Source organism: Zootoca vivipara, chromosome 6, assembly GCF_963506605.1.
Source record: "Zootoca vivipara chromosome 6, rZooViv1.1, whole genome shotgun sequence".
NCBI classification, from domain to species: Eukaryota; Metazoa; Chordata; class Lepidosauria; order Squamata; family Lacertidae; genus Zootoca; species Zootoca vivipara.
Window position 1 is genome coordinate 75,050,788 of NC_083281.1, and position 19,985 is coordinate 75,070,772.

General features: G+C 53.2%; 1 protein-coding gene across 2 annotated transcripts; it reads right to left on the reverse strand.

Annotated features, from left to right (window-relative positions):
• Positions 1-4,104: 4,104 nt before the first annotated feature.
• On the reverse strand, positions 4,105-19,330 carry ERRFI1 (ERBB receptor feedback inhibitor 1). Of its 2 annotated transcripts, none has more exons than XM_035119921.2 (4): positions 19,237-19,330; positions 9,483-9,667; positions 9,250-9,326; positions 4,105-7,311 (listed from the first exon to the last, which is right to left on the reverse strand). In XM_035119921.2, the coding sequence occupies exons 2-4, from the start codon at positions 9,596-9,598 to the stop codon at positions 6,155-6,157; spliced, it is 1,350 nt and encodes a 449-aa protein (XP_034975812.2). In that variant the 5' UTR covers positions 9,599-9,667; positions 19,237-19,330; the 3' UTR covers positions 4,105-6,154. The 2 variants fall into 2 exon arrangements, with proteins under 2 accessions (XP_034975812.2, XP_034975813.2); XM_035119922.2 differs by lacking the exon at positions 19,237-19,330 and adding an exon at positions 18,514-19,230.
• Between the last annotated feature and the right edge of the window lie 655 nt (positions 19,331-19,985).

A 19,985-nucleotide genomic window follows, 5' to 3' on the forward strand; every position in this document is an offset into this window, starting at 1 on the left:
AGCTGCCTTATTAAGGGGATTGCTGCCTCCTTCGCACATCAGGGCAAAGCTTGATTGTGTGCGCAGATAACAGAGCACGGGTTGTATAAGGAACTTGCCACACGTAATTCAGGGAAGGGGGTGGGGTGAGCAGCAAATTCTTTGCCCGTGGAAATTGGCACACGGGCAGGGGTTGCGCAAGGCCCAAATTACCCTGCAGGACGGGGTAGAAGGGAACAGCCACCTTTCCCCAGACAAGGTCAGCCGCTGAATTCGTCACAGTCATGTTGATTACAGGTTAAAAAGCATACTTGTCTCTGGCCTGAGAAGCTTGAGTTTCCAAAGCAAGCAGTGATCACAGGAATGGCCTGCATTGGCGGGGATACCCACCCACCCACTGCTTCCACATCCCTGGCAAAAAAGACAGTCTTGCATAGTGGTTAGAGTAGTGTTGGAGACCAGGGTTCAACTCCCCATGAAGCACACTGGGTGGTCTTGGAAGCCAGCCACTGCCTCTCAGGCTTACCTACTTTGCAGGGTTGTGGTGAGGATAAATGGAGAGGTGGAGAATTACCTTCAGGACCTTGAGCTCCTTGGAGGAATCACGCGGTGGAAATGAAGAAATAAAGAGAGGAGCCTTTTAGCAAAGCAGGTGTCTCAGTGGTCGTGCCAAGTGACAAGTTCTGGCTTCCTCCCTCTGCTTGCTTCCCTACAGTTCCTTAGAAGCAGGGCATAAAACTCAGCCTCCACGACTATTCAAAGATGCCATTTGGAGCCCACTGTGGTGCAAAAGAGGGGCATTTCACCAGAGTGTTGGTGCAGCAGCCATGGCGCTGTGCCAAGCTCAGCCTATAACTAACCCTCACCCGTTCCTCTTCCATTTAGGGCACAGCCCCCCTGTTGAGAGGGAATTGCAGCAAGGACAGGGAGAGCAAATATCTTCTAGAACAATTAAATCAGGCTTCCTCACAATTGCTGTTATTGAATGTGTGGGCAGGCAACACGAAAGTCTGGCACTCTAGGATCTCAATAACCCTAGAAAAATCTGCATTTGGCAGGGTGGTAGAAGAACTTACGAACTTTGGCTATTGCCAAATAAAACTACGTATAAACCACAAGTTTCCAGGGGGTGCTTCAGACCTAGATGATCAACGTTCACCCTCCATGCCACCTCTGGGAATATGGATGTGTTGGTTTATATTGGTGCCATTGCCATTTGCTTCCCTTCTTGTTTATTGCTTGTTTGCTTTGTATGGTGTAATTTTAACCTTTTGCTATTGCACTTTGGGATTGTTTATAAAAAGAACGGGAGCAGCAGAAAGATGGAAGTATCGCTGGTGAGGGTTACAGGTCAAGGCATCTCCAGAAGTGGTGAAGCTTGTCGCATGGGAAACTGGTGCCTACATCATGGTCTGGAACTGTTAAGACTTCCTACAAGGTAAAGGGTTCCTGGACGGTTAAGTCCAAAGGTGACTATGGGGTTGTGGCGCTCATCTCACTTTCAGGCCTAGGGAACCAGCATTTGTCCACAGACAGCTTTCTGGGTCATGTGGCCAGCACGACTATAAACTGCCTCTGGAGCAACGGGACACCGTGATGGAAACCAGAGCGCACAGAAATGTCGTTTACCTTCCCACCACAGTGATACCTAATTATCTACTTGCACTGGTGTGCTTTCAAACTGCTAGGTTGGCAGGAGCTGGGACAGCAATGGGAGCTCACCCCGTCGCGGGGATTCAAACCACCAACCTTCTGATTGGCAAGCCCAAGAGGCTCAGTGGTTTAGACCACAGCGCCACCCACTGTGGCTTCCTAGAGAACTACAATTCCCATCATTCCTGACCACTGGTCTTGCTAGCTAGGGATGATGGGAGTTGTAGTCCAAAAACATCTGGGGGAACAAGGTTGGGAAACACTGGCCTACAGAAGCTTCTCCTCCTCTCTTTGGGGAATCTGGATTAGGACCACCGCTGTGGCTATGCACTAGACAGGTTTCACTTGCAGATTTTGTAAAAAAAAGAAAAGAAAAGCTCAAACTTTACAGAGACAACCTAAGTTTGCACCCTTCTCTTCTCCAAAGGAAAGCAACGCCAGGTAAGCTCTGCACTGAGGAAGAGGAGAAACACATTGATAGGATCATCCTCTTGCATTGCAGAATGGGGGGGGTCACTAATATGGCAGGGGGAGGGACTGATGGGTAAAGCCCCTGGCCAAGGCAAGGTCTGCGCTACTCATAACCAAGTACGTCTCTCCACCACTTCCACCTCTCTCATAAACGGATGCCTGTCGAGAGAAAATCCCAGCCTCCATTTCTCAGAAGGCCTGCCTACGGGAATTTGGCCCAATTTCCCCCACGTTGACGCTGAAGGTCAAATCCTGCTCACGGCCAACTGCTGTTGCTGGGTTCCTTAGGACCAACTGGTCGAAGTGGTTGTGAGGAGAGGGCCTGGAGGCAACGCAAAGGCAGAACAACCCACCCTCTGCTGGAGTTTTCAGGACCTTCAAGCAGCAAGATTTGGAGGAGTTTGCCTGCAGAGCCAAGCCCACTGAGGAAGGCATCTCCTTGCCTCTTCTTGCCACCCACCCACCCACAGTACGCTCAGACAGGGAGGCCTCCTTCAGACCTCCTGGGGAGCACCTCTGCCTTCCCCACCTCCCCTTCCTGAGGCAGCGCCAAGCCCTCGCTGTTGAGTATCTGAGTAAGTGATCAAGAAGCTATTTGCCCAAGCGAGACAGGAGGCCTGACAAGTCACATCCTGCACTGCAGCAGCAGGAGGGGGAGGAGCAACACGAGCCTCCTTGGCTCACCGGTTATGGCAGTGCTGCTGCAGCAGCATCAAGCAGGAGGGGAAGGGAGGGTGAGGCAGAGAGGTGGTGGCACCACAGCAACCTGCTAGGGCAGGGGAGGCTAGCCTTCTGCTCATGGGCTGGTGCATCTCTGTGGCTCAGCCCTCAACCCGCAAATCTCAACCAGGAGCTCCCTCTACATACAAGACCCCAGATATCCGCCCACCAGAGCAGGGAAACTTGGGTCTCCAGAAGTTTTTGGACTACCATTTCCGTCATCCCTGACCACTAGCTAGGGATGATGGGAGTTGTAGTCCAGCAAGAGCTGGAGACCCAAGTTTGGGAATCCTTGCACCACAGCCAAGGGGGAAAGCACAAACTTAGAATGAAAGAATTCTAAGCCCATGATTTATTCGGGTTTTTTTTAAGTACCAGAACTGGGCACAGCTCAGAGCACCCTTCCACACAACACGCATTTCTGACCATCAACTCCCAATCTTCCTATAAATTTCACCAGCCCAACTGTGTGGGTTTTTGGTATTGCCATTATTAAATGCTTGGGAGTCTGATCAACCGCACATCGTCTTTTGCCCACCTTGCTCCAGCACCATTTAAATTTTCCGTGGCCTTCCCTCAAGAGACACTGAGAACTGAAGGCAGGTGCTGAGCAGAGATAGCACCAGTCCTCCAAAGGGAGCTAGCCCTAACTACCGGTATGTGGAGATGCAGCTGGAGGCTGCAAGGAGCTTCAAAGGCAGTTTGTCTACAGGCACGGCAGTGATGCCTTCCACAGCCTCAGGTACTCAGGTGTTAATAACCGGGTGGCAAAAATGCTCCTAGGCTGCATAGTTTTCTTCTTAAAAAGCTGTGCAAGACGTGCCTGTTTTAGTTATGAGTACAATTAAGCCATCAATTCAGTAGCTCAGAGGGCATCTAATCCTCGCCCCCTGCACACACGTCCCCAGTTCGATTCCAGAAGAAAAGAGTTATAATAGAAAATGAGGAAAAGGGAAATGTTTTTCAGAAAGCCGGTGGTGGAGGGTTTCATGTACTGCCTGGGTGGGGGCAGAAGAGGCTTTGTGGAAATCAAGCCGCAGCTTCGAGGATGGGGGGGGGGAGGAGAGATGCCAACCCCTTGGGCAGGTCTCAAAATGCTTGAGCAAGACTTCTTCCAAGCACCAAAACAGGCGAGAGCAGCATCAATGTGGCTGCACACCATTTGCATGGGCACAAGCCACACTTGCAGAGGGAAGGAGACGGGGTTCCTGTTCATTTTCCCTTTAAAAGTCAGAGAAGGAGCTTCCTCCTCCTCCTCCTCCTCCTCCTCCTCCTCCTCCTCCTCCTCCCAATCCACCTTGATACAGGCTTTTCCTCCTCCTTCCGCTTGAGTCCTCTGCTGCCCCCTTCTCTCCATCCATCTCCCAGGGGCTTTCTACCTGTCCTACAGCTCTTGCAACGCAAGCCCAGCTAGGGAGAGGCTTTGTGGGGTGGGAGGGTGGGGAGCAGACTTCAGGGCTTGGCCAACCAATCCCCCTGCTGGAAGTGTCAACCCCTGCCACCAGCCCAGAAACCACAATTATAACGCAGGACAGGTCAAGAAGTGCTCACCGGGGACAGAAACACCCTGGGAGTTGCACATCCTGCCTGCCCACGTGCTGGGCGGCTCTGGAAACCAAGCACCGGTGGCAAGCTGCCCAATCTTGATAAGCAGCATAGCATGATTCCAGGGAGCTTCTCATTGGCCAACGTGGGGAGACGAGGAGACGCACCCCTAAAATGCACCAGGAGGGAGGAGGTGGAGACGGAGGCGGCTACATGCAGCGAGAGCTCGCTGCTCTGCTACTTTTGCGAAAGGGAAAGCAGAGGGCCCCCCCCCCACAAGACGACGCAGCCGAGGTGGTGTTATCATAAATAAGCACATTATAACTTTATTAAAATCCAAGACACGGAAATATTCGAAAATACAAAGTGAACGACGTCATTCTTCCTCAATACTGTACACCTGACGCAAAACCTCTCTCAGTGCATCAATATTATTTCCAGAATGTGAACATTGCCTTCATTTAGAGTTTGTACTAGAACCAAGTCAGCTTCCCAGGCGGTTTCAGAGGGGTGGGGTGGGGTGGGGGTCAGTGGGCAACAACTCCCAAGCGAGCTTCATTTCACACTGTAAACCGCAGTTGTGTCCATCGGGAAAAGCTAAGGCCACGCCGGACCCTGACTGGAAAGCACCGTCCCCCTGGGGCCTGCGGGAAGAAGTGAAAGTGTGTGGGTGTGCGTGCGAGTGTGCGGGGGGGGGGGGGAGAGAGATGGCAACACTTTTCACCAACCCTGACTGGGCTGCCTTCAAAGAAGAAGACTCGGCAACGCGAGCCCAGTCTCTTCCACCATCCTGCAGAACACTGGACAAGACAGGCTCAAGACCAGCTTGTGCCCTCACTGCTATGCATAAACACACACTCCCAACGCCACCTGGAGAACAGAAGTTGGTCCCATTTTTTAAAGTATCGGGGTGGGGGGGGGGGAAGGGGGCGTGTTGCTGCTTCCCCCAGGGTGCTGCTCAGCCTGAGTTCCCGCTACCCAACTGCAAGGACACACACAGCCGCGTGGAACCCACATAACCTAGCACACAAAAGTCCTTCCCTGGGTTACATCAAAGCCAACTGCTGTGGGTACGGGAGAACCAGTTGAATTGTGGCAAGCATCTGAGCGGCCGGGCGTGGGTGGGTGGAGGTTATGAACTGGGGGCAAGATTTCCCCCACCCCCCTCACACCCCAGACCAAAAGTCTAAAACATGTGGAACAGGCCATCCAAACTAAGGTGAGCTCAAAAAAAGCTCAGAAATGGGTGGTGCACTTCCCTGCCACCCTCTTCCCCCCACCCCCAAATCTCTTCCCACCACAAGGACAATTCCTGCTGGGATTCCCCACCAGTGGGAGAAGAGCAAATATTGGCAGAAAGGGGATTTTTTTTAAGGGGGGCGGGGCGGAAACACACTGTGGCCACCACTGTGCAGAAAAAAGGAATACTGAACGGGGCTTCTTTTCTCTTCTGCTTCCAGCCGAAGCAGCCTGTCCTGTTAGCAAGAGTGCAATTCTCTCCCTACTTATACAAGTTTGCACTAAGAATATTGAATGCCAACTGGCCAATGCTGGCTATGTACGCTCAAGTCCTCCTCCAAGTCCTCTCCCGGGCCAGAACCGCCAGGGCCAGGCAGCCGAGCCCAACACAGGCAGTGGCTGCAGCACCAGACAGAGGGGCCTCCCCCCTGCTCCTCTCCGGAAGCCAGAGGGGGCTGGGCGGCCGGGCTTCTGCCCCTCCTCTTCATCCTCGAAAGGCCTGTGGCCAGCTCCCCGGCGCCTCCTTCCTTGCGAGGCTCCCTCTTCCCTACGGAGACACCATGCAGGGCAAATGCTTGCGCTTGACCGGAACGTTGAGCATCCCGGCCAGGCTGGCTGCTGCCTCCCCTTCCGGAGCCTCGTGCCACAGGGACGGCGGCAGCTGCCCTTCCGCGCTCAGGCTGCTGCCCTCTTCCGCTTCCCGGAAGAACTTCTCGTACCTGTCCAGGTAGGGGGGCCTTTCGGGCAGCAGGTAGTAGTGGGTGGAGCTGACCTTCTTGCCGTTCTCGATGATGGGCAGGATGCAGGGCACCCGGCTGCCCTCGCTGTGCTGCCGCTGCAGAGCTTTGCTGCTGACGTACTTGGGGTCCGGGGCAAAGCTCTGGGTGGGTGGCATGATGCCGTTGAGGTATGAGGGCAGACTCTTCGGGCTGGGCGTGCGGGAGTTGCTGCAGGACAGAGGCTCCCTCGGGGGGACCTTGGGCGGTTTGTCCTCGTCGCTGTAGGCACTCGAAGCCACTTCAGCAGACCACCTCCGGTAGTCGGGCTTCAACACCCGGGGTGGGATGGGCACTCTGGGAGGGACCTCGGGCTTGTCGTCGTCCGAGCTGGGAGACGCCCGGCGGAAGTGGCTGGAGACCCTCACCACCGGTTTGTGGAAGGACCCGGCCGGCCCGGAATGTGAGCGGCGCAACCGGCGGTGGAGCTGATGTGCCGCGGGAGCCGGAGGAGGAGGAGGAGGAGGAACAGCAACAGCACCGCAGCTCTGCTTAGCGGAGGGAGGCTCTTCTGCCTTAGATCCTGCCGGGGCGTCAAAGTAAGCGTAGTTTATTTGCCCGCAGCCCCGGAAGCTCCGCCTGCCGTACGCGGCGGGCTTGAAGGCAGGGCCACTGCACTCCTCCAGCAAAAGGTCCGTGTCGGAGCTGGTGAGGAACTCCACCTCCCGGTCCACGTCGTCATGCACGAAATCCTCCGGGATGGGCAGCGGGGGCAGTGGGCGGGTGCTTCGCTCGGCACCCGGAGGCGCTGGGGGAAAGGAGAACGACGGCCCGCCCTTAATGGGGGTGGGGGGAGCTGCCTCGTCGGACCCAGCGAGGGAGAGTCTGCCGAAGGCGGGGACCAGGCTGCGATCCTCTGGCCTCTCGCCGTTGGGGCTGGGCTTGTCGCTGCCGCCGTTCTGTGCTGGATCAGGGTCTGAAATGTGGCCTGAGAGGGAGAGGGAAAGAAGGGTGAGTTGCTAATCTCAAGACACAGGGCACCTTATGCACAACTTTCCCCAAAGGGGAGGGAGCCAGATGCACCCGGCTGTTCATTGCCAGCACGTGGCGTTTATTGAGACTGGTAGACTGCTTCTGAACATGGAGGCCCCACTGGCTAGGAGATATGGATAGACTCCGCCTCCTAGATGGTCGTTGGGGTCCCCTGAGAACTCTGCAATTCTATTAAAAGGGGCTGGATGGAGCCCAAGTGGCCAACTGGGTGCCTCTGGGAGCCTCACAGACATGGCAAAAGCAGCAGGCATAGCCCTTCCTTGCCTCCATCCCTCTCAGCACTGCTGGGTGAGGTATCACAAGCCTCCCTGACCTTAGAGCCATTCGGCCTCAATTGTGCACTCAGATGCGAGCATATATATAGTCAGATCTAGATACGCATGCATATAACATTTATAACATATATGAGGATTTAGATCAAAGAATAGCCAGGAAACAATGGAACTGGATTTCGGACAACTTCCATTCTAATATAATTTAAGGTGAACTATTTTTAAACCTTCGCTCAAAGGTATTTAACACCTTATAAACTGAACTATAGATAGGATCAGATAAATGCTGGAGACATGGATTAAATAAAGCAGTTCACATACACATCTTTTGGAACTCTTCTCAAATAGAAATACTCTGGAAATCCGTTCAGGCCAGTATCTCCGATGTGTTAGGATATCATATGCCCTCGGAACATAAAATATTTCTGCTTGGCTATCTGAAATATGTTATTCCAGTAAATGATCAAGAAATAGTGTTCGAAACCCGATTGACCGCTGCTAAGATTACAGCTAAAAAATTCGGGCAAAAGCCTATCTCCTACTATATCTGAATGGACTGATACGATTTGGTCTATAATAACTACGCTTAAGGCAAGTTATTACAAAATAATACATACCCTGTTTCCCCTTTTTTAATACGTAGTCATAAAGTAAGCCATGGCAGGGTTTTTAAGTATTTGAGAAATATAAGACATACCCCGAAAATAAGCCATACTTCCGCGCCGCGGAAACCAACCTCCACAGGCACCTCCACTCACAGAGTCACTCCATGCAGCCAGCACTGCAGGAGCACGATCAGCTATGATGAGGCGCTCCAAGAGCTCCGCTTAACAGCTGATCGCGCTCCCGCCTTGCTGGCTGCATCCCCGCGCTCTGCCTTCTCGTCCACCGCCATCCCTGCCACTTCCGTGCTTGCCGCCACTGCTGGGCTCACTGCATCTTCCTTGCCTGGCCCGGCCAAGGAGCTTGGAGCGCCCTGCAGCGGCGGGCGGAGCACATGAGCCAGCGGCCTCTGCCTGGCCTGGCCAAAGACGCCTGCCACCCCGCCACCCGGAACTGGGGGCTGCTGCAGCGCCGAGCACTCAAGACAGCCCAGCAGCGCCCTGAGCCAGCGCCCTGAACCGTAAAAACCGTACCGGTAATAAAAAAATAAGACATCCCACCGAAAGTAAGCCACCCTGTGTTTTTTGAGGGGGGAAAAGTTATAAGACGGTGTCTTAAAAAGGGGGAAACACGGTATAAACTATCCTAACAAGTTTATGGAAAGAACGATGTGGTTTTTTTGTAACTTTCTGGAACAACAAACTCCGTTGCAATGCTGCCTTCAACTTGCTGTAACAGTATTTCTTTATGTTCCTTATTCTTGGTTTATTTTGTTTATTATTATTATTAAAAGCAAGACAGCAAGGGGCTCCAGGCCTCTGGCTGCCAAGACTGCTGGTTTTTCTGCTGCCTGCTAACCCTTCTCCTCCTCTTCAATAATAAAAAAGCGGTTATCTTCAGGAACCAAATTGCTGGTGGGAGAAGGGGGTTTCACAACTGAAGAGCTCTGAACTGCAACACAAATAAATCTGAGGTTGACGGCGATGCCAGGTACCTACCGATGGACGTTAAGTGATGCTGTGCGGACGAGTTCAGATTGTAGGCCATTGCTACGGGCTCCATGTCAAAGAAAGGGCTGGAAGAGGGAGAGAGAGAGAGAGAAGAGGGCATCAGTCGGTGAAGCAGGGACAGCTGCAAAAGGCCCAACCACCAACACCAGCCCAAACCCAAGTCCAAGAAAGTGACGTGAGTGGGAGAAAAGATCTGGTACCCTTCCTTAAGGAAGACTCACTTTTCAAAATGACCTCCCCAACAGGGCTTCAGGCTCCCAATGCCTTGCCCCTTGTGAAGGAAGCTGCTCTTCAAGGGGACTCTCATCTCCGGAGCTGCAATGCCGGCCGTGGACATGCTGCTTGGCTGACGTCTGCGCTTTCAGAAGTCCACTGTCCTTGCCAGGTAGCCAGCTACTTCAGCAGCCTTTATAGGGGGGGGAGGGGGAGACAAACAAGGGTGTGTTAGTTCCACGCAGCAGAGTCAACAAAGGTCCAGGGTCAACCCGGGAAGAACTTTTCAAGGCTCACAACAGCCAGTGGAAGGAGAAGCCTGGCTTGTGTAGCAATTCTAGGTCAAGGACCCTCCTTGTAGCTCAGTTCAGTGGCAGAGCATCTGCTTGGCATGCAGAAGGTTCCTGCATCAATCCCCAGCGGCATCTCTGGGTAAAGGCTGGGAGGGAACCCTGAAGAGCTACCCTTCCTTCCCCCATGCACACAATTTGAGCCCTGATGTGACCACATCACAAAGCCTGTTCAGAGCGACGGCAGGAAGCGTTGCCCTCACTCGGAGTGGGCAAACATTTCTACATATGCTTGCAATATGCAAGGCAGGAAACGCCACCGTCAGGTCTCCTGGCATCTTGTTTCAAGGGGAGGGTGATAGGGGAACCCGAATGGACATCTAGACATTGCTGGGCTCCGGCTCCCATTGTTACTGGTCCACAAACGCTCAGGTTCCTGAGACCGTCAGCTATATAAGTTAGGCACAAGGTAAAGGTAAAGGGACCCCTGACCATTAGGTCCAGTCGTGACCGACTCTGGGGTTGCGCGCTCATCTCGCATTACTGGCCGAGGTCATGTGGCCAGCATGGCAAAGCTGCTTCTGGCAAACCAGAGCAGCACATGGAAATGCCGTTTACCTTCCCCGCTGTAGCGGTTCCTATTTATCTACTTGCATTTTGACGTGCTTTCGAACTGCTAGGTTGGCAGGAGCTGGGACCGAGCAACGGGAGCTCACCCCGTCACAGGGATTCGAACCGCCGACCTTCTGATCAGCAAGCCCTAGGCTCAGTGGTTTAGACCACAGCGCCACAAAACAGCTCCTTAAACCAGGGTTAAAGCTGCCAACACGTAACGCCTAGTCACCATTTAGGAAGCCATGTTTCAATACGACTTTTTGGTTCCTGAAATTCATTCCGACTGTGCAGATAAAAAGTAACAGATGGAATTCTACAGGATGTGTTGCTAGTGTCTGAAAACAGTCCAAGGATCCCCAAGCACGCACCTCCAGACGGTAGAGACGCCAGGGGCCATCCTGGCGCCTCCACTTGGCCGCAAGTGGCCAATAGACACGTACAAAAAGCGCATGGCGAATTTCAAACTCTGCTCCCTGCCCCTCCTCCTCTCGGCACTGCAAACGGGCACTTCCTTTCTAATCAAAACAGGGTATATCAGCCTTGCAAAATGAAGCATGTCTCCAGCACAAGGCACAGGCCCATCAAAGTAAACACAAGAACCTCCCTCCACACCCCCTGAAGAGCTGGGGCAGGTAACCTTCTAGGCAAACGGACCCCATTTGCTATCTCGTGAAAACCAAGAGGTGGACACACTGCCCAGGACCCTGCCCAAGGCTGTGGGGCTCAGGCCGCCTGCACTCTCCTGCTTAGGCGATATGAAAATCCCTCTGTGGGCTGTGCCAAACCTGGAAAGCACAGAACACCTTGTGCCAGCCTGCCCCCTGCAGCGCCCGCAGGGGTGTTGTGCAACCAGCTCTCGTTTTGAAACCGTTCTGGAATGTAGAGCCTCCGCTGCTATCAGAACATAGACGAGGACGGAAAGCTCCTCCCATTCCCTGGCCTTTTTCAGGAGTCTGGCGGCTGCGGCGGTTGGGGTGGGGTGGGGGGTGGTTTTATTGCCAAGTTCCTCCCTCCCCCAAAAGAAAGTGAAGCAGACGTAAACCAATTTTCTACAAATGGAAGCAGCCAAGAGAGGGACACCCGCAATGCTATAAGCCAAACTGGGATGAGGGGGAGGCAGAGAGAGAGGGGGGGGAGGAAGTCAGCCCAAAGCTCACTAAAATGGAGGGACAGAATCACAGAGCTGGAAGGGACTCCCAAGGGTCATCCAGTCCAACCCTCTCCAATAAAACAATCTCATCATGCGGTTCCCCATCCAGTTTGAAACCATACCAGACCCTGCTTAGCTTTGCAAATGTGCTAGCAGTTTTGTTGCTGCACCATTAGGATGGTGGCAATGTTGTTATTGATGCTAAGGCTGGCTCTCATCATCATAGCAGCAGCTGACTCCTGGTGCTTAATATGGGTGCCTTATGTCGAGGTTGCTTTCAAAACATTAAATAGCAGTGCACGCACACCCTGGGTGCCGGGAACCAGGTATCCGGGGCTCTCATGGCTCTGGGCACAGTTCAGGGATTTGCAGCAAATGCTTCCAATTACCCCAACCTAATTATTTTTAGAAGGCAACAAAATTAGTACCCTGAGTGCACTTCCTGGAGTTTCAAGTTATGCAACCAGGAAAAGACTCTGACGGCGGGGGACAGGTGGGTGGGATTTACAAGTTACCCACAAAATTAATGCGGAAACTGTCGCTGAGGCAGGTAGCGCAGCAGATGGCTTTTAAGCAGTCTGTAAGCTTGCAAAGAAACAAAACTTTCTTCAGGGAGGAGGGGGGCAAGAGGCTGCTCCCTGCAACTGTGACCTCCTTGGGGCAGAGACTCACCTCTGCTACTCTGACAAGCGCCGGGGGTGCTGATGACAACAAGCATAATAGTAAAAGCAAAGGAACATAGAGTAAGGCACCCAGGCTCTGGCCTCCCCCTTGGAAGGGAGAGCCAAAACTACAAATTGGATTATGGCCCAGAAAATGCAAAAATGGGACCCAAAGTGAGGCAGCAACAAAACGCACAGTCAGGTGAAGGCTGAAAGCCTGAAGGAAGCCGCTGTGTGTCCAAATTCTGAATACACGAGGTGGGGGGGGGGAGTGGAAGTGTCCAGGCAGTCCGTCCATAATAACTTTGTCCTTTTGTGGCATCAAAGCAGCACAAGGAGGAAGGTTCTTTGCCAGGTTCCCAGGAGGCGATTCCAACTCCTCCTACCCTGGGGTCCAGCCACTGCCTTTCCCCTCTCTTAATGAGAGCCAGAGTTTCAGGGAACCTTCAGCTGCCCTCAAATCAAGTCATGGGGGCAGCTCCCAGTCCACACCACTGACCACCAGCTCCCACCAATGGGGTACAGACATTCCCGGAAGCCACATATCTCAGATCCCCCTTTGGGGGGGGGGGCGGTGACAAAACTAGGCAGGACGAACGGCCAATGACTTGCGAGTCAGCTGAAATCTAAACCTATCTCAAGGATGCTTTAAACAGGCTGCTTGTATTTTAGCATTTATTACAGCACTGGGTTTTTGTTTTAACTGCTTGCATCCAATGAAACGTATTTAAAGGCCCTGCGATACTGCAAAGTGGAAGGGTGTGTGTGTGTGTGTGTGTGGAATCTTGCACGAAGAGCCAAAAAAAAAAAAAAAAACCAGGCAGAGGACAGCCAGTCAAGAAACCTTCCTGAGGCCACAGCAAGTGGCTGGCAAGATAATAATAATAAAACCGTGATTCCTTCCTGTGGTTCAGCCAGGGTGCCGGGAGAGGCGCCATGCTGCCCTCGGGGGAACACAGAGCTGCATTTATCCACCCTGCCTGCCTTTTGCACAGGGAGGAAGAGGAGGCGGAGGAGGAGGTAGCTGCTGCTTCTCTTTCTCTCTAGTGGTAACCTAATTTTGCCTGCTTAACCACCGAGTATCATGAGTAAATCTCAAAAGAGGGAGGGAGGGAGGGACCCATTACTAGCAGCCAACTCATCAGACCCAGCCTGCAGCTCTTCCCTGCTTGACAACCACATGACGTCATTTCCTCCTCCTCCTCCTCCTCCCCCCCTTGAGATTTATCCAGAGCTGAACTCAGAGGCACTTTTGCAAAACACGCTCTTGAGATCCCAATAAAACCCAGGAGGGAGGGAGGGAGGGAGGGAAGAGGAAATGCCCCCCCCCGCCAGTGCAAACTGGACCGTTGGCAAGTAGCACGTACCATGTCCTTCCTAGAATTCATAAAAGGAGTGCTATGCAGCCCCTTACGTAATCTCCAGTGGCGTTAGCCTTGCAGGATTTTGCTCACAGGTAGATGATGCCAGGACACCCGGGGCTCCAGGTTGCAACGGACACCTGGGCTTCTGCAGCTGCAGCCTGCTAGCCCCCCCCCCCCCCGCACCACCATTCAGTCCTGCTAAGCATCTTCCCACCCACCCGCTACTCTTTAAATGAAGGGATCAGCCACCCACAGCCATCCAAAGTGAGCCACACCACTCAACACAAACCTCAACAAGCTTCCTGTTCCGTTCCCCCACCCCTGGACTATTAAGGTGAGGAGAGCCTGAAAAAACCAGTTTCCTGATGCTGCTAAATTTCTGCGTTTATAATTTCCTGTGGTTTCCTCTCCAAGTGCTGCTTGCAAATGCTTGAGGCCTTTGCAGTGTTTCAGGCTGCTTGCTCGCCACTTTTGAGTGTCGAGGGAAGGCAGTAAAAGATACTGAGGGTTGTTCCAAGCAGATTCTTGCTTTCCCCACACTTCCTAGGCACTCGGCCTGAGCAGTTTTGCCCGGGAAAGCCCTCTTCTTTAAGCAATAAATCAGAGCAAACGTCAGAGTCAGATTGATCGTTTGCTCAGATTCAGGAGTAAATGTGAGAAGTGGTGGGGAAGGGCAAGTATGATTGACCCTTGAGTGGTGCGAGTGCCCAGGGCTGTCCAGCTATACCAGGCATCCCCAAACTTCGGCCCTCCAGATGTTTTGGACTACAATTCCCATCTTCCCCGACCACTGGTCCTGTTAGCTAGGGATCATGGGAGTTGTAGGCCAAAACATCTAGAGGGCCGAAGTTTGGGGATGCCTGAGCTATACCTCCCAGCTCCTCTGCAGTCCTTCCACATGCCTGCCTGCATCTGCAGAGCAACACAAGAAATCTTAACAAGACCCTGCCCAACACGCAAGAGCCTCTTTCTCTTCTGAAGTTGCTAGGGCTGCTGCGGGCTGCAGCCCATCACAGATGGGAGCCACCCACACAGAGGGGTGCGATTGTGAAAGGGGAAGCAGGTGTGTCCTGGTCCACATGTCTGATGCTCAGGAACCCAACAGGGCATTTGCACATGGAAGAGGTGCAGCAATGCATACTGAGCATATGGAACAGGGCTGACCCACAGAAACATCCGACTGCCTGGGGACAACAGAAGGAGCAGAGCCCTAGAAACCCAAAAGGGAGCGGGGCTGAGTTTTCAAGGGAGAAATGCACAGGTGGGAGGGGATTTTGACAGCCAAGGGGGCAGCTGTGCAGATCAATGCAAAAGGCAGCAGAGAAAGAAGACCGGGGAAGATGGCAAGGGTTTGACAATGGAGGCAAAATTCGGAGACGAAAAGCTAAATTCTGCAAAACAACCAACACCACCCGTGAAACTCCTGAAAATGTACCCAGATAACGTTACTGGACTAAAACACATCATTTGCCCTTGAGGTTAGCTTGGTTGGTTGGAGTGTAGTTCTGATAATGCCAAGGTCACGGGTTCAATCCCCATAGGGGCCTCCTGCATTGCAGGGGGCTGGACTAGATGACCCTCGGGGCCCCTTCCAACTCTACGATGTTGCCAATAGGAAGGGGCACGCATGCTTCATGGAGTCCTGCCCCGCAGTGCCTTTTGAAGAGCTCCCCAGATATTCTCACATGCCAAACAAGCCCACAAGGGCCAAACCCTTGGCTTCTCCCTATAATAATAATAATAATAATAATAATAATAATAATTTATTATTTATACCCCGCCCATCTGGCCGGGTTCCCTACACAGAGGCTGAACTCTGCACATACTTCCAAACCCGGGCAGGTGTCCGCCCCCCCCCCAAAAAAAAACCTATGAGAGAGAGAGAGAGCCCTGGGTTTGCTCAGAATTGCAGAAAGAAAACTGACATCTGAGCCAGAAGAATTGAGCAAAGCGAGACTGGGATTTGGGGTAGCAGGGAAGAGATAGACATGCGAGGAATGAGGAGATGGTCTGGTGAGTCCAAGAGGGAATCCCTTGCTAGATGGACGGCAACATAACTGACATGTCTTTCTTGGGAGCTGAGAGTAAGTGAACCCCTTATTTAGGAAAGAAGAACCCCCTTTCCTCTTGCATTTTAAACACTGAGTAGCGAGCAGAGTGGAAGTTTAGCCTGGACTTTGCTTGGAGAAGGACCCGAGGTCACGGGTCCTGACAATGGTGTGTACCCCTGGAAATGACCCCGAAAGGGGAAGGGGGCTGCTTGGGAGGGAGAAGCGCAGCTAAGAGGCTGATTTCTGAAGTCCCTGGTTCAAATCTCACCCCTGGCTTGCCTCTGGAAGGAATCTCCACCGCAATCGTCCTGTCTGTGATATGAGCCTTAAAGTTACTCCTAAGCTCAGAAGTAAGTTTGGCATCTCACATGTTGAGAAGCACTGATGCCCAAGGCTTCTCAACATGTTTGGAGGCCAGTTTATCACCTTGGCCTCATGGTAAGAACTGGAACAGACACAGCATATCTGACACAACAGAACTCAGCCCGTGCTTACATCTCCACAACGAAACTGGGGAAGTGCATTGTGGCAAGCGTGTATTTTCGGACTCTCCAGGTACAGTAGAAGAGGAGAGGGAATAACATCTCTGTCAGATTTACTCTGAGGATGCAATTCTTAGCAAAGAATATTTTTAAAAATTCAATCAATTAAAGAAACCCGGCAGAGGGTTTGTCCTGGACGTGACAATTTATGAGAGCTCCCACATTAGACAATAGTGATAATAGACTCCACATTTGTTGCCAAAGAAGCAGTAGAAGATTCTTGGCCCCTTTAGAGTTAGGGAGTTGTCAGATGCCTCCCCCTCCCTCTCCCTCTAACTGACCAGAATCAAAACCATTAAAGAACAAGATTGATCAGCCCAGGATACAAGTCAGCCTTCGCCTGCCTGGTGCCTCCAGATTTGTTGGACTACATGTCCCATCAGCCTCAACCAGCAGCTGCGGGAGGCTGGTCCAACACATCAGCTGCTTTCAAACACACACTCCTTGCAGATTTCAGCAAGATAGGGCAAAGCAATTTTACACCAAAGTCTCTTCTCACTCAACTAGCCTGGTGCTTGCACACTTGAGAACATGGACAGGCTCCTGGCCAGTCCTGAGGGGCCTTTGCTCACTGGGGGAGAGGCTGACCACTCTCCAGTTTCCTGCACATGGAAGTGGAACACACTAAATCCCCAAATCCACCCCCTTTCCTGAGTAGTTCTGAGCTAATAGCCAACATGGTGCCCTCAGCAATGTGTTGCTGAACTCCAGCTGCCATTATCTCTCAGTGACCACTGGTCATGCCAGCTGCTGCGAGCTGGGAGTCCAACAAGCACAAAAAGCAGTGCAGACAAGTACACACATCAGCAGTGCCTCAGCAAATGTGACTTCTCAAGAGTAAGGGAATTTGCTGCATGAAGGGCCATCACAGTAGCAGAACCATCTCCAGGAATACCGCCCTGTGGTCTCAAGCGCACTGTTCTGCCCCCTTGGAACTGGCCCTGCCTTCTGCCTTGCCGAAACGCGTCTTTCTATAAAACGGCCGAGGTGCAGAATTCACCACATCCCAGCAAATATTAAGAACTGAAAACCTGCAGGCAGAGATGAAGCAGCATGCTGGTCAAGCCATTTAAAAGCCATTGTGCACAAGACCTCTTGAGACGCAGCCAGGGTGCAACACCAGGTTTCAAAAATTAGGGATTTAAGGCTGTAGTCCTCAATGCGCTAACACAGGAAGTAAGGTCCAGCAACCTTCATGATGCTCGTGTCCAAGCAGACATGTGCAGGGGCTGAGAGAGATCCTAACCTCAAATGGCACCCACAGTCACCCCAATGGGTCCAACTAGGGCAGCCCCACCTGCACCTAGGAAGAAATGGCACACATGCAGGCACCAAGCTTCCAAGCCAGGGCAAACAGGCACAGAAATCGCTCCATCTTTCATGTTTGGCTGCTATCATTTGGATCACAGGAAAATACCAGCTTCTAAGGAAAATGTCATGGAAATCCGAGATGCAGAGGAGGCCTGGGGCTCAGTGGCAGGCTCAAGCTGCCATCCACCAGCTGCTCCTGCTGCAGGGACCCCTTCATTGGCCCGGCCCAGAGGCTGGCACCAGTGAGACAATGGCTGCCGTTTGCCCCACCAGCCTTTCCCTGCCAGTGCCTCAGTTTCCCAGCCAGGCGGCGACAAGAGAGCCTGACACCGGACAGGCACAAGAAGCAGTGTGTGTGGGGGGGGGAGGATCCCCCGAGTCCCTCTCCTCTGCATCCCGTGCAAAACGTTTTCGCCACAGCTGAAGGCACCGGTCCTAAAGAGGGGGAGCGGACGGCGGGATTGCGCTCCTCCGTCATGCACACCTGCCGCGGCAGAAAGAGACCCGCCCGAATCCGTGCGCCGGAGAAGCCCTTCGGGACCGGGCCAGGGAGCGAAGGGCAGGCAGCAGAGGAGGCAGGGAGGCCCCGTCGGGCAGCAGCTCGCCGCCTCCGCCCGGGCGGTTGCGTGGCAACGGCCCTCGCCCTACCTGCGCGGCAGGTGCCCCGTCGCCCTCCTCTCCGCCGCCGCCGGTCCTCCTTCCAGGGCGGGGATGACTAAGCCGCCCTTCCGCAGGCGGAGGCTGCCTCCACGGGCAGGAGCGGCACAGCCCGGCCAACCTCGGCGGAAGGGAGCCGAGCGGGTCGCGCTCTCGCCCCTTTGCAGTGGCGGCGGCAGCATCAGCATCTGACCGACGAAGAGGCGAAGCGCCTTCGGGCGCTCCGGAGCCACCGCCGCCACTCAAAGTCTCCAGCCCGCCCCAGCGAGGCGCCGCTGCGCTCAGACTGCCCCGGCCCGGGGCTATGCTGACGCCATTAAAAAAAAAAGCTACACGTGTCCCCGAACCCTCACGTCCTCTCCGTTCACGCAGCCTGCCTCCCGCCCTCCGCCCTTACCCGTAGGGCAGCGCCGGGGCTCGACATGTCCCGTGTCCCAGCGGCGTCGTTACTGCGCACGCGCCGCTGCTGCCATCTCCCGGCACCTCTCCCGACCGCGACTTCCAGGCTTAATGAAGGCGGCCGCGAGACGCAGCCTCATTTTATAAGAGTGGGCGTGGCCCCGAGCTTAGGCCGCGCCTCCTCCCCGCCCAGGGAGTCTTAAAAGGGTAACGGCTCTAATTTCCGGTGCAAGGAGGTTCTCCTTCATCCGCGCCCCCCACTCCCGCTCTAAAGCCACGGTACTATCTGGGTTGCCGGTCCTCCCTCTCCTCCTCCTCCCCCCCCCCCGCACATGTTCAACAGGTGCAGCTTTCTTCTCGCAGCAACGCCTCGGTGATGCTGTTGAATTGATGCCTGCAGGCAGCCGTTCAAGGCAAAGGAATCCGGGGGCAGCTATGCATACTGCAGTTGCATCGTAGTTAACTATTAGGCTCAACATCATTACAATTTTCCTTTGTTTCCTGGCACTAAGCTCCATGGACTTCATTGCTGTGCTTACTTCTGTCAAGGTTTCTCCTCACTCTACCTGCGATCTTCTATTTACAGGGTATTTCCCCCCGTGATTTCCCAAGAAACTCTCAACAACTTGATTTCCTTAAAAAACAGTGCAACAACTTTGGCTGCCCCCTCCAAAGAAAACAAATAAGTAAATCCTGGGTATTCCCATGGCCCGCTTCTCACCTTTATCCCAAGGTTTTGCCAGTTGCAGCTTGTCATGGACAGGTGGGAAATTCTGTCATTTGCATCACTACTCTCCAATTTATAGGACCCCAGGAGCTGCCCCCCTTTGCATCTTTGCCCGCCCATTAGGGCAGGTCCAAACATCACAGGAGTTCCAAATACAACATGTCAGGCTGACCCTTGCCCATCTCTACGCCTTCCCAAAAGGACATGGACCGGCCTTGGCTTTTTCAGGACAGCCCAGTGGCAGATTTTGACCTGGTCACTGCCCTTGATGATAGAAGAAGGTTCTTTGTGTTTACACACTGAAATCTGAAACGTACCAAAACACCCACAGCTTTCATTGTGAGAGCCATGGATCTCAGGAATATTCTTCTTCTGCAATGGCATTTCTTTCTAAGCCTGCTCACGCGCGACCCTGCGCACTTCATGTTGATTTTTGCTTCCAAGATGCCGTGTCCACACGGCTCTGCCATTTTGCATACTCTGGTGAGTGATGTAACAGCCTTTGGGCTTCAGCGAATTCTTGCCCATTTTAAAAATAATTATTATTCCATCTTACCGTTGGGAGAGGGCATGCATCCAAATCCTGTAAAGGAGGCATGAATACCCCAACATGCAACCTAAATTTTTGCAAGAGTCGCAAAAAGCCTCACAGCTACATAACAGGCCATGGAGGCAGGGGACACAGCTGAGACAGGAGCAGGTTCTCCAGGGGAGAAGGGCCAGAGGCATTCCTATCCTCCTGC

What these genes read in the sequence shown, in the direction of transcription:
- ERRFI1 (XM_035119921.2), bottom strand. Translation starts at nt 9,598, where the DNA reads ATGTCCACGGCCGGCATTGCAGCTCCGGAGATGAGAGTCCCCTTGAAG. An exon ending in TGGGGAGGTCATTTTGAAAA is followed by an intron (nt 9,327 to 9,482) that starts GTGAGTCTTCCT and finishes TCCCTCTTCCAG; the next exon opens with CCCTTTCTTTGACATGGAGC. An exon ending in GCATCACTTAACGTCCATCG is followed by an intron (nt 7,312 to 9,249) that starts GTAGGTACCTGG and finishes TCTCCCTCTCAG; the next exon opens with GCCACATTTCAGACCCTGAT.